The 25,701-nt window shown below is 49.9% G+C and overlaps 1 protein-coding gene across 1 annotated transcript in view; it reads left to right on the plus strand.

Annotated features, from left to right (window-relative positions):
- The window catches only part of LOC135372419 (serine/threonine-protein kinase SIK2-like), a 107,136-nt gene that overhangs the window by 44,306 nt on the left and 37,129 nt on the right, over positions 1-25,701 (plus strand). The window contains exon 2 of the mRNA XM_064606034.1: positions 3,206-3,322. Within this exon, the coding sequence (XP_064462104.1) occupies positions 3,206-3,322 (117 nt within the window). The remainder of the gene's footprint in view (positions 1-3,205; positions 3,323-25,701) is intronic.

The following is a 25,701-nucleotide window of genomic DNA, read 5'->3' on the forward strand; positions in this document are numbered from 1 at the left end:
GGAGAGTTCGAATTACATATCTCATTAATTGTGTCACTCACGCTCAGCTTCAACTTGACGCAAAGTCTCTCTTTCTCGCGGACATATGTTAGTATGTCCTCGCCGTCATGTTGCACTCGTTTCGACATTCGGCGCCAAAGACCCGATTGACTCTCGGTGTGCACAAACGCAGATTCAAACGCAGTCTCAAACGCATCCCCCGTTGTGCATCTATTGGCAATTGAGCCTAACCAGGTTCTCGCAGTGCCTTTCATTTTCAGTCGAGTCACATTCAGCTTCTGCTCTTCGCTCCACCCCGCATGTCCCGCCGTTTGTTGGAATTTGGTTAACCATTTCTTTGCTCCAATGACATCGTCCGTACCGCAAAAATCTTGAATGGCACTAGATGGATCGAGGTGAACATACATCGCTCGAGATACCCTGTCCGACGGTGTCTGTGCAGGAAAACGTTGTAGCAATTGCGCGAAGGTGTCCATCATACGCAGCAGAGTAACTTCAGTGACATTTGAAGAAGAAGTGGTCCCACCTGTGTTGGCAAATCCTTCTTGAGTCTCAGTTGAATGCGATGCAGGAGGCACCGCAGCAGCACCCTCAGTGATGCCTGATTGTCCACTCATTTGGTCAATCCCTCGTTGCCGTTGGTGCAACCTTTCCCTCAAGTGCTCGAATGACTGGTCCTCGTGACCACCCATGTCCTGACTCTCGTCGACCCAGTCATCCGCGGTGGTGGACGGGGTGATGTCAGAATCGGTGCTGAGCGCTGGCACGGCACTCTTCTTGTCCTCGACGGATGTGCTTGACGGTACTGACGTCTCCGGTGCGACCCGCTTTCGAAGCATTATACTGTACACCGTTGTCAAGTCTCACCACCAACTCACAGTAAAACTCAAAGCGCAAGAATCCGCCGTACCCCACTTCTGAGTGTAGACAGTAAAACTCACGATTGTCTAGATCGAAACCGCACGTCTGGTCGGGAGCATCTTTATTGTCCGACTGGTTCTCCTCTTTCTATGATGTACATGGTATCCGTTCACATAAACATCAGTCAGGTGTTGGGGGACCTCTGGCCTCGTCTGAATCAAGTGGCGGATTGGCGCCGTGCTTTTGTTTTATCTTCGGGTCGAAGTGCTCGAGTTCGCACGTTTACAGTGAGATTTGACTGCCAGTCAGTGCTGCCAATGATGAGCGCTGTGGCTGAACTGAAGTAGATAACTGTGCGGCGCTCGTGCTATACCCGGTAAATTTGGGATCCTCGATTACAGTACAGTGGAGAAAACAGAACTTCCCCGCATAGCAGACCCATATGGCCAACGCACAATGATGTCGTTCTACCTTCTGACTGTCGCAAACGCGCCTTTCCTGTAACACTTTACATGCCACACGAGCAGTCTCCAGTGCTAATGGAAGACTGGCCACGTGACAGGGGTGTTACATGAAGTGCTACACAAATGGCGTGCGCCCCCTCGTCGATATACATCAATACACGAATACGGATCGCAAGAAGGCGTCAGTTCAGACTGCATCCTGCAGGAAGAGTCTGTACTATCCGTACAGAAGCGATGGATTCAGGTCGTAAAACAACCACTAGAGTAAAAAGGGAAAGAAAGATAACAGGCCCGTGTGATTGTGCCCTCATCCTCATCCTCAGCACACGCGCGTTTCCTTCCTTTCTGTATCATGTTTTTTTTTTTATATATCTAATCATTTGTTTTGTCTGCAGCGCTTTACGTCATCAACGGTGTTGCTCGAAACTGTTTGACGTACAAGTCATTACCGTTACTGCTCCCTTGTGTTAAGCGCTAACCGCATACGACGAATTGTCGACGGAAAAACGGCCACCGTCACCGTTTTTCCGGTGAGCCGACGCGAGCAATGGGAACTTCACCGATTTCTCGACGACTGCGGTGGACAGAAAAAATCGGCGAAGAGCGGAAGCGGCCGCTCGACGGCAGCCAATAGGACCGCTCCACGCGCTGTCGTTCCACGAGCGGATGTGCCGGAGTGGCGCGCAATTCGGATGCCCGTATGGCTAACCTGGGAAGTGGGAAGGATGCTGTCGTCCGCTCGCTGCTGTCTGAGGGCGCTTTTGTAGCGCTTGCTTCGAGAGTATGCATTGACCGCAAGAACTATTCTGTGTGTCACTATAACTTTTCTCATGTGTAGCAAAATATTTGTCAGTTAATTTGAAGTCAAAATTTAACACGGACTAACGAAACGGACCGCTAGGAAAGCCACCGTCCGCCGCAGTGGAAATCTGTGCATGCGGTTCATCCCGCCGTTTTTCCGTCGAGTTGTCATGCCGGTGGGGAAGTTGGCCGTTTTTCCGTCGAGAAATCGTCGTATGCGGTTACCGCTTTAAAGCGTTTATTCTTGAGACTGCCGGGGACTTGTCTTTCGTGTGGCGTCACGCATAAATAAAGTAACTCGCTATATCTCGCACTTACGACTGGAACAAAAAGTGACGCGAAAAAAGCTAGAGTGGTCTGCAGTGATTATATCTGTAATGATTTGTAGCCTGAATAAACGGACTAGCGGCAGGCGCACCATAACCAGAGCTTGTCTTGGACGACGTTTGTATAAGGCAAGGTCAACGATCATCCAGGAAACTGTGATCCTAAAGCGTCTTCCTGTGGTCAGCTCGACCGTGGTATGATTGTGACGGATGTAAAAGACGTTCGTCGAGATTCGAACCTTGTCTCGTAACAGATTAGCAATCCGCCTGCATTGACGTCGGAAAGGCCCGCAGAATTTTAATCCTGGGATAAAAAAATTCCTCTCCTCCACGACCAATAGTTCGGGTTCGTCTTTCGTTGCAGACCCGACAGAACCGACACCTAATGTAAAATACTGTAACCACAAGGAAATGAGGCAAACTTCTCTACCTAAAGAAAAAAAAAATATCTATCTCCAGCAAGCTTCTTTAGTTGCTCGAAGCCCGCGCAAACTAGGTAGTATTCGATTTCGAGAAGGCGTTATTTCGCTTTTGGGGAAGCAGTGGCAGTGATAACATGTGGCGTCGACGGAATGAAGAAAATGTTTTATTATTGCCTGAAAGGAGACTGTCGATCGCGTTTTGCTGTGACTTGTGTTGCGCAGTAAGAACTTCCAAGTGACAATGTTGGCTACTGAGTTGTTCATTGTGGTCTCGGAGTAGCCCGAATGCTGCTATGCATTGTATAAAACAGCGTTATGTTGTGTTCTTCAGGTGGCGATCAAGATCATCGACAAAACACAGCTGGATCCGGCCAACTTAGACAAAGTGTACAGAGAAGTTCAAGTCATGAAATTGCTCAGTCATCCACATATCATTAAGCTCTACCAGGTAACGTGTTCCTTTGGTATCGAACTTTCCGGATCGAAATTACGTGGGTAGTGTGTGTCTGATACTGTCCGTGTTATATGTGGGCATTCATTGGGATATTCTGGGCTGTACGTAGTATACATGTCGAGTCCTCGCCGTTACATTCAATCTGGCAGATATCGTCCTTGCTGCGTTTCCGTCCAGCCTGTTAAGGGGTCGTTTTACACGTAACATGCATGTTGTCGTATTTGACATTGTGGCAGACCCTAGTGCCATCGTAATACACTGCGCGCCGAGCTACGGACGGCGGAGACAACGGTTCACGTTGACCCGTTCAAGATGAAGGTTGTGTGTTCTTGGACACCCTTCATATTTCTGACCCGAAGGTGATTTGAATACGCAACCATCCGCGATTATATCTTCCGCAGCCAACCGGCAACCTCCACACACTAAGGCACCGGGACCACTGTTTCGCCGGGAACCCACAGGGAGACCACAGTGAGCGCCGTCGCCGACCTCCATCTGCTTCGTTATGGTACTCCCCATCACTTCTGTGGTGAAAACCCTCATTCAGCGTTTACGCTCACGTACCGGTCGCGGTATTGTTGCCCACTCGCTCTCCACTAGACGCCTTCGCTTCGCTGGGACCCCTTGTACCCATAAAGCACCAGAACACCAAACTCCACCGGGGCCCGCCCTGCGCATTGTCGACGGCACCCCACTGCTGCTGCGGCCGCTGCCACAATCACAAGCCGTGTGTCTAGTCGTCCATCACCCACGTGTCGTCCTCATTCTCATCGTTCACACTATCGACGCGGACCTTAACCGCAGGTACCGCTCTGATGGGGGGGGGGGGGGGTGATGTGGCGGCCAGTGGTCGACGACGACGCGCCACTACTTCCGCTCATCATGGCACAAGCAAGTTAGTTAGTTAGTTAGCTATCCGCAGTCCTACCCTGCGGCACGTGCAACATGTTGTCACACTGCGCAGAGAAACCTTACGTGTAACATCATAGTACCATTACCATTTGGAAGTTAGTTCTATCGGCAACGTCCTGGAGTGATGCCACTCTCCAGCACATCCGGGACATTCTATCTTCGCTGATGAGGACTCATGTAAGAGGACACCATCTCCTGTACAACATATTGATGATGGGTCTAACGTGATTGCCCTAATCTTGAAAACAAACTCAGATTGGCTTACATATACGAGACCTCATTGCAACAGAAATAAGAAACAACTAATAACAGCTCTCGGTTCCATAACGATTGACTCTCCACCGCGGCGGCCGTCAAAACAAGCTCTTCCTTGAAAATGAAATCCCACAACCATCTGCACAAAAGGAGATCGGTAATGTGATCAGGCAAGGACGACGGCTTTCGTACCAAACCTCATAAAAAACTACAGAAATAATACGAATGCCTTGTGTATTGTCCTCAAGTACTGAATACTGCGTCGACTATATACCGCAAATTTATTTATGTGTTCTACATATGTGAACGAAAGGATGACGGTATCTACAATGCACAATGGAATGTACAAATATTGAATACGCGTATTTGTCATCAAGTGGGGAACCTACCCATGTAGGTCCTTATTGGGATCAAATTGGAAGTCAAGTAGGGGAACTACCTATATGGAGGTTGCCTCCTTTACACTGATGTGTGTATTGTCATCAAGCAGGAGAACTACGTACCTATGGATGTAGCCCCCTCTGTACAGAGACAACGTTACCCTACACTCTCGAAACTCGTTAAAAACGCTAAAAAATGGAAGGACGAAACACTCCGGAAGAGTCCGGACAAACTCCGGAAGAGTCGCTACGAGAGGCAATACAGTCCTAGTGTGCTTACTAGAACTTGATGTGCCGCTCCTCTTGATCATGATCAAAGAGTCGAGTAAGCCACTGGTGAGGGCACTCCACAGGCCCGAACAATGACTGCTCACTGATGATATGTGCACGCAGCCCAGCTCACTGCCTGGAAAATAGACACGCTCCACGTCCGAGCCACCGAAGGCCAGCCGACCCTGGCGAATCCAAATTTGGAAGTTTATTTCAAAGACCAACAATGACATCTGCTCCGCGCGCACGACCGGCAGCGGCTCCAGGTACCTTACGGTGTCCCAGTGGACTGCCGAATATTTGAGCCACTCTATACTCCACCGTAAACACGGAATATGGCACCGCAAAAAACAATGTTTTGCAGTCTCAGACATGCCGCAAGACGGGCAACCGTCCGTACGATATATCCGAAAACAGTGCAAAAGTTCACGGACTGGACGCACGCCATTGTCAAGCTTCCACTGACGCAATGCTTGCTGACGGGTTGTATTGCCAACTGTACGATGGGACCAGCACAATTCGTGCCCACATCACACTTCGAAAATAGTAGTGCCGTCGCCCTAAAAACGAAGAGCGAGCATGCACTACTTTGTCTTCCTCCGCGGCGATTATTAGAACCGGTTACATTGCCAACTGTAAGATGGGACAAGCGCAAATGTATTGTTGTTGTGTTGTGGAGCTGAAAGGAGGCATCAGCCACAGAAGAGTTTAGGGAAAAAATCTTACCACGAACCGTGTTATTGGCCGCGCGTTCAAGGACACGGCGCACACAGAGGCGGGCCGCGTTATCAAGGGGCCCTTCTCCAATATATGGAGGAGCGGCTCCTGTTTACTTCCCTTCACCGCGTACGCGGAGTTGAAGAGAGACCAAGCGAGATTTTAGGAAAAATCCTCCCGGGAACAGCACCGCAAGCGATACTGCTCCGACGATCGTTTTATGGGCCGCGCATTCAAAGGCACGCTCACCCGGGGGCGGGCCGCGTTATCAAAGGGCCCTTCTCCAATATATGAAGGATCGGCTCCCCTTTGCCTCCCTCCACCGCGTACGCGCAGTTGAAGACAAGAGAGATTTTAGGAAAAATCCTCCCGGGAACAGCACCGCAAGCGATACTGCTCCGACGATCGTTTTATGGGCCGCGCATTCAAAGGCACGCTCACCCGGGGGCGGGCCGCGTTATCAAAGGGCCCTTCTCCAATATATGAAGGATCGGCTCCCCTTTGCCTCCCTCCACCGCGTACGCGCAGTTGAAGACAAGAGAGATTTTAGGAAAAATCCTCCCGGGAACAGCACCGCAAGCGATACTGCTCCGACGATCGTTTTATGGGCCGCGCATTCAAAGGCACGCTCACCCGGGGGCGGGCCGCGTTATCAAAGGGCCCTTCTCCAATATATGAAGGATCGGCTCCCCTTTGCCTCCCTCCACCGCGTACGCGCAGTTGAAGACAAGAGAGATTTTAGGAAAAATCCTCCCGGGAACAGCACCGCAAGCGATACTGCTCCGACGATCGTTTTATGGGCCGCGCATTCAAAGGCACGCTCACCCGGGGGCGGGCCGCGTTATCAAAGGGCCCTTCTCCAATATATGAAGGATCGGCTCCCCTTTGCCTCCCTCCACCGCGTACGCGCAGTTGAAGACAAGAGAGATTTTAGGAAAAATCCTCCCGGGAACAGCACCGCAAGCGATACTGCTCCGACGATCGTTTTATGGGCCGCGCATTCAAAGACACGCTCACCCGGGGCCGGGCCGCGTTATCAAAGGGCCCTTCTCTAATATATGAAGGATCGGCTCCCCTTTGCCTCCCTCCACCGCGTACGCGCAGTTGAAGACAAGAGAGATTTTAGGAAAAATCCTCCCGGGAACAGCACCGCAAGCGATACTGCTCCGACGATCGTTTTATGGGCCGCGCATTCAAAGGCACGCTCACCCGGGGGCGGGCCGCGTTATCAAAGGGCCCTTCTCCAATATATGAAGGATCGGCTCCCCTTTGCCTCCCTCCACCGCGTACGCGCAGTTGAAGACAAGAGAGATTTTAGGAAAAATCCTCCCGGGAACAGCACCGCAAGCGATACTGCTCCGACGATCGTTTTATGGGCCGCGCATTCAAAGGCACGCTCACCCGGGGGCGGGCCGCGTTATCAAAGGGCCCTTCTCCAATATATGAAGGATCGGCTCCCCTTTGCCTCCCTCCACCGCGTACGCGCAGTTGAAGACAAGAGAGATTTTAGGAAAAATCCTCCCGGGAACAGCACCGCAAGCGATACTGCTCCGACGATCGTTTTATGGGCCGCGCATTCAAAGGCACGCTCACCCGGGGGCGGGCCGCGTTATCAAAGGGCCCTTCTCCAATATATGAAGGATCGGCTCCCCTTTGCCTCCCTCCACCGCGTACGCGCAGTTGAAGACAAGAGAGATTTTAGGAAAAATCCTCCCGGGAACAGCACCGCAAGCGATACTGCTCCGACGACCGTTTTATGGGCCGCGCATTCAAAGGCACGCTCACCCGGGGGCGGGCCGCGTTATCAAAGGGCCCTTCTCCAATATATGAAGGATCGGCTCCCCTTTGCCTCCCTCCACCGCGTACGCGCAGTTGAAGACAAGAGAGATTTTAGGAAAAATCCTCCCGGGAACAGCACCGCAAGCGATACTGCTCCGACGATCGTTTTATGGGCCGCGCATTCAAAGGCACGCTCACCCGGGGGCGGGCCGCGTTATCAAAGGGCCCTTCTGCAATATATGAAGGATCGGCTCCCCTTTGCCTCCCTCCACCGCGTACGCGCAGTTGAAGACAAGAGAGATTTTAGGAAAAATCCTCCCGGGAACAGCACCGCAAGCGATACTGCTCCGACGATCGTTTTATGGGCCGCGCATTCAAAGGCACGCTCACCCGGGGGCGGGCCGCGTTATCAAAGGGCCCTTCTCCAATATATGAAGGATCGGCTCCCCTTTGCCTCCCTCCACCGCGTACGCGCAGTTGAAGACAAGAGAGATTTTAGGAAAAATCCTCCCGGGAACAGCACCGCAAGCGATACTGCTCCGACGACCGTTTTATGGGCCGCGCATTCAAAGGCACGCTCACCCGGGGGCGGGCCGCGTTATCAAAGGGCCCTTCTCCAATATATGAAGGATCGGCTCCCCTTTGCCTCCCTCCACCGCGTACGCGCAGTTGAAGACAAGAGAGATTTTAGGAAAAATCCTCCCGGGAACAGCACCGCAAGCGATACTGCTCCGACGATCGTTTTATGGGCCGCGCATTCAAAGGCACGCTCACCCGGGGGCGGGCCGCGTTATCAAAGGGCCCTTCTGCAATATATGAAGGATCGGCTCCCCTTTGCCTCCCTCCACCGCGTACGCGCAGTTGAAGACAAGAGAGATTTTAGGAAAAATCCTCCCGGGAACAGCACCGCAAGCGATACTGCTCCGACGATCGTTTTATGGGCCGCGCATTCAAAGACACGCTCACCCGGGGGCGGGCCGCGTTATCAAAGGGCCCTTCTCCAATATATGAAGGATCGGCTCCCCTTTGCCTCCCTCCACCGCGTAGGCGCAGTTGAAGACAAGAGAGATTTTAGGAAAAATCCTCCCGGGAACAGCACCGCAAGCGATACTGCTCCGACGATCGTTTTATGGGCCGCGCATTCAAAGGCACGCTCACCCGGGGGCGGGTCGCGTTATCAAAGGGCCCTTCTCTAATATATGAAGGACCGGCTCCCCTTTGCCTCCCTCCACCGCGTACGCGCAGTTGAAGAGAGACCAGAGCTCTCCACGTGGAGAGATTTTAGAAAAATTCTTCCCGGGAACACCGTAAGCGATACTGCTCCGACGACCGTTTTATGGGCCGCGCATTCAAAGACACGCTCACCCGGGGGCGGGCCGCGTTATCAAAGGGCCCTTCTCCAATATATGAAGGATCGGCTCCCCTTTGCCTCCCTCCACCGCGTACGCGCAGTTGAAGACAAGAGAGATTTTAGGAAAAATCCTCCCGGGAACAGCACCGCAAGCGATACTGCTCCGACGATCGTTTTATGGGCCGCGCATTCAAAGGCACGCTCACCCGGGGGCGGGTCGCGTTATCAAAGGGCCCTTCTCCAATATATGAAGGATCGGCTCCCCTTTGCCTCCCTCCACCGCGTACGCGCAGTTGAAGACAAGAGAGATTTTAGGAAAAATCCTCCCGGGAACAGCACCGCAAGCGATACTGCTCCGACGATCGTTTTATGGGCCGCGCATTCAAAGACACGCTCACCCGGGGGCGGGCCGCGTTATCAAAGGGCCCTTCTCCAATATATGAAGGATCGGCTCCCCTTTGCCTCCCTCCACCGCGTAGGCGCAGTTGAAGACAAGAGAGATTTTAGGAAAAATCCTCCCGGGAACAGCACCGCAAGCGATACTGCTCCGACGATCGTTTTATGGGCCGCGCATTCAAAGGCACGCTCACCCGGGGGCGGGTCGCGTTATCAAAGGGCCCTTCTCTAATATATGAAGGACCGGCTCCCCTTTGCCTCCCTCCACCGCGTACGCGCAGTTGAAGAGAGACCAGAGCTCTCCACGTGGAGATTTTAGAAAAATTCTTCCCGGGAACACCGTAAGCGATACTGCTCCGACGACCGTTTTATGGGCCGCGCATTCAAAGACACGCTCACCCGGGGGCGGGCCGCGTTATCAAAGGGCCCTTCTCCAATATATGAAGGATCGGCTCCCCTTTGCCTCCCTCCACCGCGTACGCGCAGTTGAAGACAAGAGAGATTTTAGGAAAAATCCTCCCGGGAACAGCACCGCAAGCGATACTGCTCCGACGATCGTTTTATGGGCCGCGCATTCAAAGACACGCTCACCCGGGGGCGGGCCGCGTTATCAAAGGGCCCTTCTCTAATATATGAAGGACCGGCTCCCCTTTGCCTCCCTCCACCGCGTACGCGCAGTTGAAGAGAGACCAGAGCTCTCCACGTGGAGATTTTAGAAAAATTCTTCCCGGGAACACCGTAAGCGATACTGCTCCGACGACCGTTTTATGGGCCGCGCATTCAAAGACACGCTCACCCGGGGGCGGGCCGCGTTATCAAAGGGCCCTTCTCCAATATATGAAGGATCGGCTCCCCTTTGCCTCCCTCCACCGCGTACGCGCAGTTGAAGACAAGAGAGATTTTAGGAAAAATCCTCCCGGGAACAGCACCGCAAGCGATACTGCTCCGACGATCGTTTTATGGGCCGCGCATTCAAAGACACGCTCACCCGGGGGCGGGCCGCGTTATCAAAGGGCCCTTCTCTAATATATGAAGGACCGGCTCCCCTTTGCCTCCCTCCACCGCGTACGCGCAGTTGAAGAGAGACCAGAGCTCTCCACGTGGAGATTTTAGAAAAATTCTTCCCGGGAACACCGTAAGCGATACTGCTCCGACGACCGTTTTATGGGCCGCGCATTCAAAGACACGCTCACCCGGGGGCGGGCCGCGTTATCAAAGGGCCCTTCTCTAATATATGAAGGACCGGCTCCCCTTTGCCTCCCTCCACCGCGTACGCGCAGTTGAAGAGAGACCAGAGCTCTCCACGTGGAGATTTTAGAAAAATTCTTCCCGGGAACACCGTAAGCGATACTGCTCCGACGACCGTTTTATGGGCCGCGCATTCAAAGACACGCTCACCCGGGGGCGGGCCGCGTTATCAAAGGGCCCTTCTCTAATATATGAAGGACCGGCTCCCCTTTGCCTCCCTCCACCGCGTACGCGCAGTTGAAGAGAGACCAGAGCTCTCCACGTGGAGATTTTAGAAAAATTCTTCCCGGGAACACCGTAAGCGATACTGCTCCGACGACCGTTTTATGGGCCGCGCATTCAAAGACACGCTCACCCGGGGGCGGGCCGCGTTATCAAAGGGCCCTTCTCTAATATATGAAGGACCGGCTCCCCTTTGCCTCCCTCCACCGCGTACGCGCAGTTGAAGAGAGACCAGAGCTCTCCACGTGGAGATTTTAGAAAAATTCTTCCCGGGAACACCGTAAGCGATACTGCTCCGACGACCGTTTTATGGGCCGCGCATTCAAAGACACGCTCACCCGGGGGCGGGCCGCGTTATCAAAGGGCCCTTCTCCAATATATGAAGGATCGGCTCCCCTTTGCCTCCCTCCACCGCGTACGCGCAGTTGAAGACAAGAGAGATTTTAGGAAAAATCCTCCCGGGAACAGCACCGCAAGCGATACTGCTCCGACGATCGTTTTATGGGCCGCGCATTCAAAGACACGCTCACCCGGGGGCGGGCCGCGTTATCAAAGGGCCCTTCTCTAATATATGAAGGACCGGCTCCCCTTTGCCTCCCTCCACCGCGTACGCGCAGTTGAAGAGAGACCAGAGCTCTCCACGTGGAGATTTTAGAAAAATTCTTCCCGGGAACACCGTAAGCGATACTGCTCCGACGACCGTTTTATGGGCCGCGCATTCAAAGACACGCTCACCCGGGGGGGGCGGGCCGCGTTATCAAAGGGCCCTTCTCCAATATATGAAGGATCGGCTCCCCTTTGCCTCCCTCCACCGCGTACGCGCAGTTGAAGACAAGAGAGATTTTAGGAAAAATCCTCCCGGGAACAGCACCGTAAGCGATACTGCTCCGACGATCGTTTTATGGGCCGCGCATTCAAAGACACGCTCACCCGGGGCCGGGCCGCGTTATCAAAGGGCCCTTCTCTAATATATGAAGGACCGGCTCCCATTTGCCTCCCTCCACCGCGTACGCGCAGTTGAAGAGAGACCAGAGCTCTCCACGTGGAGATTTTAGAAAAATTCTTCCCGGGAACACCGTAAGCGATACTGCTCCGACGACCGTTTTATGGGCCGCGTATTCAAAGACACGCTCACCCGGGTGCGGGCCGCGTTATCAAAGGGCCCTTCTCTAATATATGAAGGACCGGCTCCCATTTGCCTCCCTCCACCGCGTACGCGCAGTTGAAGAGAGACCAGAGCTCTCCACGTGGAGATTTTAGAAAAATTCTTCCCGGGAACACCGTAAGCGATACTGCTCCGACGACCGTTTTATGGGCCGCGCATTCAAAGACACGCTCACCCGGGTGCGGGCCGCGTTATCAAAGGGCCCTTCTCCAATATATGAAGGATCGGCTCCCCTTTGCCTCCCTCCACCGCGTACGCGCAGTTGAAGAGAGACCAGAGCTCTCCACGTGGAGATTTTAGAAAAATTCTTCCCGGGAACACCGTAAGCGATACTGCTCCGACGACCGTTTTATGGGCCGCGCATTGAAAGACACGCTCACCCGGGGGCGGGCCGCGTTATCAAAGGGCCCTTCTCCAATATATGAAGGATCGGCTCCCCTTTGCCTCCCTCCACCGCGTACGCGCAGTTGAAGAGAGACCAGAGCTCTCCACGTGGAGATTTTAGAAAAATTCTTCCCGGGAACACCGTAAGCGATACTGCTCCGACGACCGTTTTATGGGCCGCGCATTCAAAGACACGCTCACCCGGGGGCGGGCCGCGTTATCAAAGGGCCCTTCTCCAATATATGAAGGATCGGCTCCCCTTTGCCTCCCTCCACCGCGTACGCGCAGTTGAAGAGAGACCAGAGCTCTCCACGTGGAGATTTTAGAAAAATTCTTCCCGGGAACACCGTAAGCGATACTGCTCCGACGACCGTTTTATGGGCCGCGCATTCAAAGACACGCTCACCCGGGGGCGGGCCGCGTTATCAAAGGGCCCTTCTCCAATATATGAAGGATCGGCTCCCCTTTGCCTCCCTCCACCGCGTACGCGCAGTTGAAGAGAGACCAGAGCTCTCCACGTGGAGATTTTAGAAAAATTCTTCCCGGGAACACCGTAAGCGATACTGCTCCGACGACCGTTTTATGGGCCGCGCATTCAAAGACACGCTCACCCGGGGGCGGGCCGCGTTATCAAAGGGCCCTTCTCCAATATATGAAGGATCGGCTCCCCTTTGCCTCCCTCCACCGCGTACGCGCAGTTGAAGAGAGACCAGAGCTCTCCACGTGGAGATTTTAGAAAAATTCTTCCCGGGAACACCGTAAGCGATACTGCTCCGACGACCGTTTTATGGGCCGCGCATTCAAAGACACGCTCACCCGGGGGCGGGCCGCGTTATCAAAGGGCCCTTCTCCAATATATGAAGGATCGGCTCCCCTTTGCCTCCCTCCACCGCGTACGCGCAGTTGAAGAGAGACCAGAGCTCTCCACGTGGAGATTTTAGAAAAATTCTTCCCGGGAACACCGTAAGCGATACTGCTCCGACGACCGTTTTATGGGCCGCGCATTCAAAGACACGCTCACCCGGGGGCGGGCCGCGTTATCAAAGGGCCCTTCTCCAATATATGAAGGATCGGCTCCCCTTTGCCTCCCTCCACCGCGTACGCGCAGTTGAAGAGAGACCAGAGCTCTCCACGTGGAGATTTTAGAAAAATTCTTCCCGGGAACACCGTAAGCGATACTGCTCCGACGACCGTTTTATGGGCCGCGCATTCAAAGACACGCTCACCCGGGGGCGGGCCGCGTTATCAAAGGGCCCTTCTCCAATATATGAAGGATCGGCTCCCCTTTGCCTCCCTCCACCGCGTAGGCGCAGTTGAAGACAAGAGAGATTTTAGGAAAAATCCTCCCGGGAACAGCACCGCAAGCGATACTGCTCCGACGATCGTTTTATGGGCCGCGCATTCAAAGACACGCTCACCCGGGGCCGGGCCGCGTTATCAAAGGGCCCTTCTCTAATATATGAAGGACCGGCTCCCCTTTGCCTCCCTCCACCGCGTACGCGCAGTTGAAGAGAGACCAGAGCTCTCCACGTGGCGATTTTAGAAAAATCTTCCCGGGAACACCGCAAGCGATACTGCTCCGACGACCGTTTTATGGGCCGCGTATTCAAAGACAAGCTCGCCCGGGGGCGGGCCGCGTTATCAAAGGGCCCTTCTCCAATATATGAAGGACCGGCTCCCTTTTGCCTCCCTCCACCGCGTACGCGCAGTTGTATTGCCAACTGTAGGATGGGACAAGCGCAACTCTTGTAGGCGATGATTATTGCTTGCGATATTATCGCATTATTATATTATCGTTATTATTATATTATTATGGCAATATTATATTACATCGCATTATTCTTATGCGATTGCATGCGATATTATCTGCATCCGATGATCATTGACGAAGACGATGTATTGCTGACTCTGTGAGATCAGCCATAGGAGATTGTGTACTCATCTTGCCCTAATCAAGCGGGCTAAGCCCGCTTGTTAACCCTGACTGAGGCCTTGTATCGCTAACTGTAGGATGGGACAAGCGTCAGCCTGCGCACATCAGCAACCGCCTGAGAGACAACACCAGTGGTTACTTCTATGTTGCTTCCGAATGTTCAATAAATATGCGTCGCTTTACACCTACACGTAGTAACCCGTAACCATACATATTTAGTGGTGAGTGAACTAACGTTATTGTGCTGGGGGGGGGGGAGGGGGCGCTTGGCATCTATCTTGTCGATCGCGCCGATCTGTCTTCGCTGTTACTGTGCCGTGCTATCGCAAAAAAGGCCGTTTTCGGGTCAAGAGCAGTTCCCCATAAAGATGCGGAGCAGCAGTAGCGATCTTGACACATCTATTTCTGGGGCATTCCTCCTCCCAGATGCAAGGTCTGCAGCTCCGCAAAACTTTCAGTGTCCTCGCACTGTCGGTAGACCTCAACGTTGACAAACCGTTTCTTGCCCTGCGTGCCGTCTATTTTCACTCGCAACACGCAGTGAAAGCAGAATGGGTGAGAAAACCTGTTTGTGCACGAAAAGGACTCAGTGATGGTGTTCGAAACGAAGCCTACAAATACTGCTCCCTCTTTTCATAAAATGAATTTCCAGAACTATTCATGCGGGGAGAGTAGGCTCTGTCTTTTCGGTTTAAATGGCTCCTAAATTGAGCTTTAACTTTTAGCACCGTGCTTTTATTAAATAATTCGAAACGCTGCTTCTGCTTTCCAGTGCTATTGCGTTTAAGTGAAAAAAAGAAAAGTTCTAGTTAACATCGAAACAGACCTCACTTACTATGCGGACTTAACCAGGACGTAGCAAACAGGGCTACGGGGACTTCGGAAGTGGCGCCACGCATGCAATCCGTCTACTACACCCCCCTTGTTTTTGACGGGTGGTGGGGGGAGGTGGGCATGGTTTGTGTACATTGTTCTTCCTTTAACGTGTAGTTCCACAAATAATCACGTGACAACGCACGTGAGCACTTATTTGTCAGGTGCTTTTCACATTCTTTTCCTTTTCCTTTTTTTGCTCGAGGGCTTACTATTTTTAGGCCAAGAAACCCGACAGCTAACAACAGTCAGCGGTGTCGTTCGCATAGAGCGATCCGCTTCTTTTGTATTTTTATCTTGGTTCATGCTAGTTGAGACATGTGATGATGTACAGATATACAGTAACCCTGCGTTCTAGAAGAATCGCAGTTTTCGAATGATCGGCTTACTCGAAGTCTCACGCTCGGCCGAAATGCATACGTTTCGAACCCGATTACTCGAACTATCCTCCCGGCCGAGTCCGCTTAGTGCGAACGTAAGCTGGCGGGAGCCCCTCTTTCAGTATAACATTAAATGCTGCAATGCTGCAAAGGTGGTCACCCCGCAAAGGTTTCTATCTCTTGTGGTGATTCCGCACCCTTCCGGAATATACTGTCGCTGTATTTCTAGGACTTCTCGTCTATCGAGTTGAGTTTGAGTTTGATTATAGAAAAAAAAAACGGAAGATATTGAATTCGTCTATCGAATATTTTTCCGGTCCCATTGACTTCGTTGTAACGAGGCTCTGCTGTACATATTTGATTTTGTGTAACGTGATGCTGACCTTTGTCAGTTCCCCAACGTCGAAGGTTTCGTCAGCAACAGTTACCGTACCTTTCTTCTTAAAGTAACGGCAAACTAAGAAGAATTCGGTCCCTATACGTTTCGCCTCGTAAATATAAATGGGAACAGCTAATAAGCGGGCAGGTAATTGTCCTCGCGTACGTGTGCGGACGCCGGTGGCGGTTGATGTTTTAAACATTTCGCGCTCTCTCGACACATTGCGGCCGCTGCGAAGAAATGAGCGAACGACGGCATCACACGTGTCTAACTGTGGAACCGCGATAAAGGAGAAGACGCCATTCGAATTTAAATGTGCCCCATAATGACTGCTGCACATAGAAGAATTATGGGTAAGTGACGCTATGTGCACCGGTTCGCGCATTGGACGCAGCCTTTATCCACGGTTCATGCCTGCTCTTTCGCTCGGTGGATGTGACCTTGATGCTTCCGTCATTTTTCCTCTGTTGTCTGGAGGGCATGAGAAACGCAAGAGGCTCTCCCGATCGGCCTTAGCTCCGCAACGGGAAGTCCTGATGTGCATCGATAACGGATACAAAGTGTTCGATGCGAAACTTGTACCAAGAGAAATCTGCAGCTGCTCGTGGCCGAAGTGGTATTCAGGTGTCTGACACATGTAGTGGGCACGGAATTCCATGCTGCTCGAAACGTCCTAGAAGTGCAGCCCTGAAGCCTCTTTGGTGAAGCGCTTCATCGTGTCAGGAATGTTGGTTGTATATGGAATATTCACGTTGGTTCGAAGGTTTGTTTTTGGTTTGTTTTTGCTATAAGGCAGACAAACATGACCATGCAAACCAGGTCTTAGCGGGTGCTAATCGTAAATTGTGCCGGGTACGGCTGCAAATATAGTTTTGAATGCACCGCGTTGAAAGTATCGTGTCGCTGAACACGAGGGTGTTCACACTGATTCTGTTATTGTTTTTTTTTTCTGCTTTCGGTCGTTTCCCTGACAAAACGAAGTTGTTACTGAGAGGCAACGTAGTCGGGCGTCCCCTGCTGCCACACCTGCAATCTTCAATGATCTCTGATTACGTATTTTACTTCGATGTATGAATGGCGTAGTCGACCAGATCAGTGACAGGTCAAAAGAGTTCAACAGTTCGTAAACGTAGAGTGTCCCTGTCCCAGTGTGAAAGGGCAAAATAACAAAAAAGTGATTCACTTATTTGTCACGAAGTATGGTCACGGGCAAGCGCCGAACTTTAGCCGGACTTTGAAAACAACAACTTTATTTTGTAAGATGAGGAATGGGGAGTTTCATCGCCAGGGGCGATACTTCGCTGGTGATGATGTGGGGTATGAAATAACGAGCCCCTTCACGATAAGGATCAAAGTACTATTGTGCCCCAAAAAGGTCAGAAGAGCTTTGAGGGCAGATGCTTTTAAATGGATGCATATCGAGGGTGCAATACAGCACTTCCAGGACCTCCAGGACAGGAAGGACGACCCAGGCGTTGCATTACTAACGTCTCTCTTAAGAGGGATTGACGCAGGAGAGGCGATGGTGTAGACCAGTATAAAAACATTTTCTGAAATAGTGGTTCGCTCTATAGTGTTTCTACTAATTGGAAACCTCGTCTTATGAATCCCTCGATTTATGAACGGTCTACCTGTATCGGATTACCGTGAACGGTGGGAATAGCCGGGAAATGGCACCTCTGTTCCCCCCGCGGGTGGTTGAGAACGACCTAGAAGACGAAAAGTGTCGTCTTTCGTCGGAAAACGAGAAAGTCGTTGTTGGAGTGTAAAGAACTGAACCAGTTCTTTCCGTGCATCCGTGGCAAAAAACGGGAAGCAGTAAATTTGCGGATCTTGAAGCTGTACACGAACTGACGTGTCTGATTATCGCGCATATTTTTTGTCTCGTCTGGTCAGGGGATGAGTATAGAGTGGGGTGAGATGTGCATCATGCGACGGGGGAGGATCCTTTTGCGCACCCTCCCCTCTTCTAAGGGGATAAGCTGCCTACGATATACTTACACCAGCTCGCTCGCATAATCCTTTCATCGTTCCTCATCATCCTTCTCTCTGCCCCCTACTGGGAAACCATGTCAGCCAGCATTCAATACCAGTTGCTACTGAAGTGCAATTCATCATGGATGAGCGGGAAAAAATTAAGTAGGCGATGCTTTCGTATTTCTGCTGTCTTGTATGGAAATGTAACTCGTGTAGAAGTAGCTCTTTACATCAAAGTAACGAGAACGCGTTCCTTTTATTTGTTAGTAACGGGAAACGATTTAGTTTGTTTTGTTTTTTTCGAAGGAACGAGTAACGTATTTATTCCTTTTTTGAGTTTGCGTTTGAGTTTGAGTAACGTTTGCGTACAGCTCTGGTTCAGGCAGGAACTCTTACATTACAAGTTTAAAAGTAACATGGTTTTGGCTTTGATTGTTTAGTTTTATGGAAAGAATTCAGACTCGACAGTTTATGTATTTCCTGTAGTCAATGAACAACACTTTAAATAAATTACTTTTATGAAGTATATGGGTATGGTTTCTCCAAAAATTGAACTGTTTATTTCATTAAACAAAGATATCAAATTCTGCTTGAAAACACTTTTCAGTACAAGTGATTTCTCCCCCGCTGGCTTTTTAAACTCTCTTTCATTTTTTTAAAGAAATCATTCGAGATTCGTATGGTTCGTGGATTCGAAGACCCTTCTTTGGATTCGGAAAACTCTGGATTCGTACCATCTCCAGTATTCTTCCGTTCCGGTTACTTCCTGCACAAGCTGTCGCGTGGAATCCAAAAACTATATCGTACAACAGTGGCCAAAAATTTTTATACTCGCCAAGGAAAGCACAAGTAGAGAAACCCCTATCGTGGGGAGAGCTTGCAACTTCGTCCGAAGTTCCCCACAAGATGGCGTACCAGAGCAGTCGCTTCCGTTCTCCGCTGCACCGGCGCGCGTCGCTGCGATCGATGGCCACACGATGGGAGATGGACAATGCTCTCTGCACGAGAAGCAGCAGTTCCGAAGCGAACTTAGCGTGGCTCTGTTTCCGAGCGTGCATCGCCTGCCTTCGAATCACGTGATGACTGTGACGCACGTGCTGCTGCAATCAATGAGAGGAAGAGGGGAATGCAGGAAAAATGACCAAAGAGTGACGTCATTGCCTGGCCAATCGATAGGACCCTCTAGCGTTGCACCGAAATGTGACGGGGGGCTATCCCCGTGCTCTCCTCACACGGGCCGAATCACCCGCGAAGCCCGGGCTCTCGTATATTCGCCGTTGGTGGCTGGATCTCGGTCGCGCACCGAGAAAACGTGTTTTCCGATAGGCACTAACCCGCGTAACGACGAGTACCAACGCAGCGGGCTTACGATATGATACGAAGGCGCGGTGGACCGCTTGTACATTTTCATTCAATTTTTTTTGCGTGATTTTCGCCGATGAAATTTGTCAATTGACAAAAGGTGTCTGTAACATTCATCTCAAACAATGTTTTAAGTAACATACCCAAATGGTGTTTCCTGTAGAATACGTACTTTGAAAAAAAACGCAATCTGGAGGGTGTTTTTCAAGATATCATTCTGTACGGTTTGTAATTCCCTCTACTAAGATACTTTCCCCGAAATATCTTGCAAAAAAGATTGTGTCGGTGTAACCTATTTCAGGAAGTGGATATCACCTTATAAGAAAAAAAAAATACATAAAAATACTAAAAAAAAATAAAGAAACCTGTTAGCCCTCTCTACAAAAAATGTTTCGTACGCTTGTTTCCCACTTCGAGCGCATTGTACAAACGCGCATATGTTAACTCCGCGTAAAGACGGCGGTTGTACTGTGTCCTCCCGAGACTCATAAATTATAATGAAGAGCTACAGAACAAATTACGCCGTCGTGCACACATAAATTATGTTTCCTGCCTCGTGGCTGCTAATACGAAATAAATTATGCGTGCGTTAAACGACATAGGACAGAGTAACTGGTTTGCAATATGGGAAGGCGGGTGACATCTGATTGTTCGCTATATTTAATATCTGCGCGTATGCCGCACATAAATATAGAGACTCGTTGCAAACATCCCTCGCTTCATAGAGCTAGAGGAACCTGATATCTCGCATTATACTGTATACCGTGTGTATGAACAGGTAGTTAGTGTGCATGGGCGTTTATGGAAGCTCTTTCGTCGCAATAATGGGCTTGATTTTGGAGCATGATAATGATGTTAGAGCGTCCATGTCATATTTTGTTTGCGCTTTTCCAGCGTAGAAGTTCTACCAGTCTGGATAATGAATGAACCCTTTTGTGATGCATATGTTGATATCACTGCATTATACGCGAGTGTCGTGCAGTAAATAGCGTCTGGATGCTGTCTGGGTCTTTTTCCTGGGTTTTCCGCAGAGGGTTTAAAGGGGCAATAAACAGGTATACGAGGCGCACTTTTTTTAAATACATTGTGATACGTTGCCGACGGTGAACGTTTTCAACAAAATGTTGTCGCAAAAAAGTAAATAATGGCTCCAAACCGACTGAATATTCACTGCACTCTTTCGCCCTCATGCCCCGCCCTGCGATGTCCTTGCGCACAATAGCGGCACGTCATTTTGACGTCGCGCATCTTCAACCATTTAAAATGCGGAACGCTTATACATTATTTTTTTGTAATATCGAGAAGTGAGGTCAACTCTAAACATATTCCCACTTGTCCAATCTAAGGTAGCCAGTTCAAACTGTACCAAAAACCCTCAATATTCTATTTCACGTGCGCACTATGTTTTCTGTGCTGTATTGCTCCGCGAGGTCACCGCGATGTTCCCGTAACCGGTTCCCTCGCGAGTTGCAGCTTGTCTCGGTGGGGTCCGTCATTGGCTACGAGAGCGAAATCTCCCCCACTTCCAGCGCCTAGGTTACAGTAGCCAGTTGCTTCGGGCGCTAGTAGATGGCGCCACAGTAGCCACGCCATTGCTTGCCTTCTGCGAGAGCCTGTGTACCTTTGCCTATGTGAGTGTTTATGACCTTTTTTGCCGCTGTACTACAGTTCTGTGCAAAATCTGGAAAAGCAGAGGGAAGACTTGTTCCGTGATTGAGTGTAGAAACTGTGACAGAGATCTGATCGTGTGGGACGAAGCTGTTTGTTAAATTCACGAGCCGTCGCTATACAAAGACTGCCCCCGTTCGAGGTCTTTTGCAATGCACGGGTTTCCACAAAGAGAGAAAAACAAGCTGATTCGACAACGGTAGGTGTCGAATCTTCAGAGGAAGGATTTCAAACCGGGAGAATCAGCGAGGGTAAGTAACGCAGCCCTCAAAGTGACGCAGCATTTCTGTGTGAGCCCCAAACTCCGCTCTAGGCGTTGGCTGCTGCTTGTGAGAATAAACTTTCCTCATAGTTGCAGGGGTCACGTTTCTTGCAGTTGAACCGTTCCGTGTACATGCCTTGTCAGTGCACGGAGCACTCGATCGTGAGCCCCTTGTTTGTCGCTTCTACAACCTGGATGAGCGGTGTACAAATATGACTGCACCTGCTGCTCAAACCCGCTTTACATGTGCATGTTGCCGGCAAAGTGGGCCCGAAGCTAGTCTCTGTACTACACGTTCTTCTCACTGTTTGTGTCGACCTGATGTCGGCCTTCAAAATTCATACACCATCGTTGCACTGGCACAGTACTACCGACATGGCCGCTGTCAAACAGCTTCGTTCCCTTTGCAAATTCTCTGTAGCTCAGCGCAGGCTTTCCGTCTCCCTCTAGCTCGTTGATCATGTGGTTGTATACATCTGAAATCAAAAATAAAAGTATATGCTACTTCATAACGACAACATAACAGCCCTTACATGCATATCTTTCTCAGGCAGTTGTACCGCAACTCTTGCGATAAAAAGCAAGAAATCACGATCTTACTATATTACATTATGAACGTACCCACAACTTAATGTATGCGCAACAAAAGAAGAGGGAAAAAAAAAAAACCCCGCCGAAATATGTAGTAACTTGAGCATAGTGGTGCCGATCATCTGGGACGCACGAGGACAGAAATATCACTCTAAACCAAGCAAATGCACTCGCCTGACCGTTGAAGCTTCGGCCAAAGCCTCGTGTCATCCGTCCATCCGGAATTCATTGCAAAAAAATTAAAATCGGAGAAAGCGTCTCTGGGTTGCACCGCCGTACTACGTGCGCCGTGCCAATCGGCAGCCGAAAGAGAAGGCAAGCAGTGGCGGGCAAGGTCACGTGCGCTAAGATGGCGGCGCCCAGATAACTCTGCTGTAAACGGTCTATACGCTGGAATATAGTGACGTGACCTGGTTCCAAGGATAAGGAGAGGCTCGCGCGGATTATGCTCTTTGAGTGGCATTGTTTCGCGTTAAAAACGCTCGCTGGAAGCAAAAGAATTTCATATTTGGATATCATGAGCTACATTCTTTCATTAGGCGTAATAATTGGAGAATGTTCGTCGACCTGTTTTGTGCCCCTTTAAGGCAAGTGTCGGACCAGTTCCCCACGAAGTCGACCCGCGGACACAGGTAACCCTCGCAACATGCCAACTATATCGACAGACAGATAGCTCGGCAAGAAAGAAGCCACCATTGATATTGGGAGCGATATTGATATTGAAAGATAAATTGGTATTGGGCGGGAAATTATTCATTTTTGTTCAAAAACTGACTAGCTGTGTAACCGACGGACTGGCTGTGTAACTGGCATGATCGCTAGGCTAGCAATCATGCCAGTTGCATAGTCAGTATACCAATGTCCTCGCACGCTCAAAGTGAAATCAGCAACATCAGTTCATGACATTCGCACATTAAGTGAATCCACACAAAATTATCTTAGAACGTACCTAGTTCGCGCATCGTAGCTTTTTCGCAATCCTCGATAAACAGCAAAAAATGTCCAAAAGTTGCGAGAAGCACGTGGGAACTTGCTGGCATCTTATTCCTGCCGTTTTATCTAGAGGGACATTAGTTTTTCATCAGTTACCCTACTAACCCCTAGTAGTCGTCACGCAGTCATCTCTAAGCGTTCTGAAGAACACAAATTCGTGGAATTCAATATTATTTTTCTTTTCAACCAAATCCCATCCACCCTAGTCTTGTTGGCAACATAACTAATTTAGGCTGCCAAAGGGACGACGGACAAACAAGGCGACACACAACAGAAATAGCTTACTCTTAACTGACGAAATTTAATCGAAGGAAACAAAAACAACCTGACCTATAAGATATGATGACGTCAACAGCAATGACGGCAGGTTTAGCACACTCAAACGACAATATCAACTATCTGTTCAACTCTCAAGAACTCTTTCCCATTGGCAGCCTAAATTAGTTATGTTACACCAACTACCCCAACTTTAAACTTTGATTGTTAGCAACATACTGCGACATGTGCACTCTTGGAAATGAACTTAGTGCTCTCCTAACCAAACATCGTCCAGAGTGACATCGTTTCCTTCCCTGATTTGCTGAAACGCTGTACGCTATTTTTGTGGCATTATGCAGTTCATAATTGCCGCATAAATGGCGTACGCCCCCCGTTTTCATGAAATCAAGGGAGAGAACGTTGTCATTCGGGATGATGGTTGGAGCGTGCTATACGGTGAAGCTGTGTTCTTAACGGCAAGCTGGTTTACGCCACCACCACCCGTGTTCTTAAAGCGTGGGAGATAATTGCGAAATAAACGGCCCCGGCTCCGTTGTTCTGATTTCCGAGTGTTTCCGAGATTTAAGACACGAGATGGAATAGCATCGTAAGGTTGCTCTTGGTGTCCTTGCGACATGGGCCTAACGAGTTACGGATCGATTTCGAGCGTTCGAAAGAGCAAAGCACTATAAACGTAGCATCCACCCCCACACGCGGTTGTTAGGGAAAGGTATCTGCTCTGAGGGTCATCAGTGACGTTAGCTGTAGACGTCAGTGCACGCTACAGCGAATGCAGCAACGGCGGAAAGACAGAAAAAGCAGGGGTAGGAAAAGGAATGACATTAATTATTGCCCCCTTCCGTGCGTCACGTACACTCACCGATGGTGTTACTATGTGTAACGGCGACGTGCTTCCCTCGGTTCAAGGATTGGAGCTGTTGCAAGGGGGGACATTGATTCCATCGCTTTATACAGTCAGTGCGCTGCTCTTCTCGTTTATACCGTAGAGAACGCATTTTAAGTTTCTTGAGTGATTTCCTATATATGTAGTTAAAAAAGGTCATTTTGGAGATACCTATCGGCTACGGAACGTGAAAGTTACGTCTGCAGGTGTTCTCCACACCTTTTCCTGTTATTTATCTGGAATAAATATGAACAAATTAAATGATAATCGTAATTGGGGCGTTTCATAGCCAGGAGTTGTTGCCATAGTCATAGCGCGTATTTGTTGTTATTCTGTCCGCTTGGTCCGGTAACGCCTGGACACATAAGTAACCGTATATCCCGTAGTATAGGCAATAAAAAAAATGCACCGGAAAACGTCGACCCTCGTTTCATACAGGGTGGAGGATGTTACCAAATTCCTAAAGATAGGTTTTACTCCAGAAAATGATACAACTACTTGGAATACACTCATACAGACTTTTGCCACGGATTGAGGCCGTTTGCATTCGCGTGACGAATTAATTAAGTTAATTTGCATAATTAAACTCGAAAAATTGTCACGCAAAGGCAGCATTTTTCCTGAATTCGGAAGCCTATGACTATTCATTCAAAATCATGTGTTCTTTTTTAGAGTATGTCTACAAAAATTTTACAACCGAAAATCAATCGCCTGCTATGCTATCCTTTTTTGCCACATTCTAGATCGTATTTATTGCTGTGTTCGCCTTTGTGGGGTTTCCAAAAGTTTCCATTTCTAACGGTTTTCAAATTAGGGTCTGACCCGTATTGCAGCTTATACGCATTATTATCGTCTAAGCCAATTTGTCAGACCTCAATACACTTGATCCATCCCGAAACAGCGGGACGTCGCCAAGCCCTTACAGGCAGTGTATGTCCGGGTACGTGACTTGGCTCGACGAGCAAGATCGACTTGTCCAAGGGCTTCCGCTTTCATCTGTGTCGGCATACTGAATGCCATGGGTTCTTCTCCCGTCTGAAAAAGAACGACTGCGCCGAACGAAAGGACGACGTGACGTCGACCCGCGACATTGTGGCGTTTGTGGCGGTAGAGACGAATGAAGCGCGCAAATACCTGCCCAAGGATTTGGCACAGGGCACCGCGGGCGGCTCCTGCCGTTTTCTGCTCATCGGGCTGGAAAAAGAAACCCATTTGCCTGCGCTCCCACGATCCGCTTCACAGGAGGATAACAAGAAGGAAAACCTGACCTTAGTATACTGCACGAGGGAAGATGACCAGGGATATTTATGAGCAATACGCTCGCTTATTTATATGTAAAGTAAGTTCAGACGGCCGCGGACTAATGCAATACACTATAATCAATAAGGTGAGTCTGATGCGGAACTTTGCAGCAGAGTTCCAGAAACTACTTTTATTTGGTTATGCATTACCATTACTACTTCGTGCTTAGTAATAAACTAAATAAATGCCATTGCTTTGAAGCAATGACATCACTTTTGGCATTACATTTTCCGAGAAGTTTCTAACACAGTTCTATGCCGTGTTTGAACTACTCACTATAAAGAGATTCGATTAGTTTTTCTTTACTTCGTTACACGTTACCGGTGATAGGAATTAGATAATTGCTGCAAAATCGCTATGTATCGCTATTTCGTCGAGAGATGAGAGCACTATGCATAATTTAAATGAGGAG

The sequence above is a fragment of the Ornithodoros turicata genome, unplaced genomic scaffold, assembly GCF_037126465.1.
Source record: "Ornithodoros turicata isolate Travis unplaced genomic scaffold, ASM3712646v1 Chromosome15, whole genome shotgun sequence".
Taxonomy (NCBI): Eukaryota; Metazoa; Arthropoda; class Arachnida; order Ixodida; family Argasidae; genus Ornithodoros; species Ornithodoros turicata.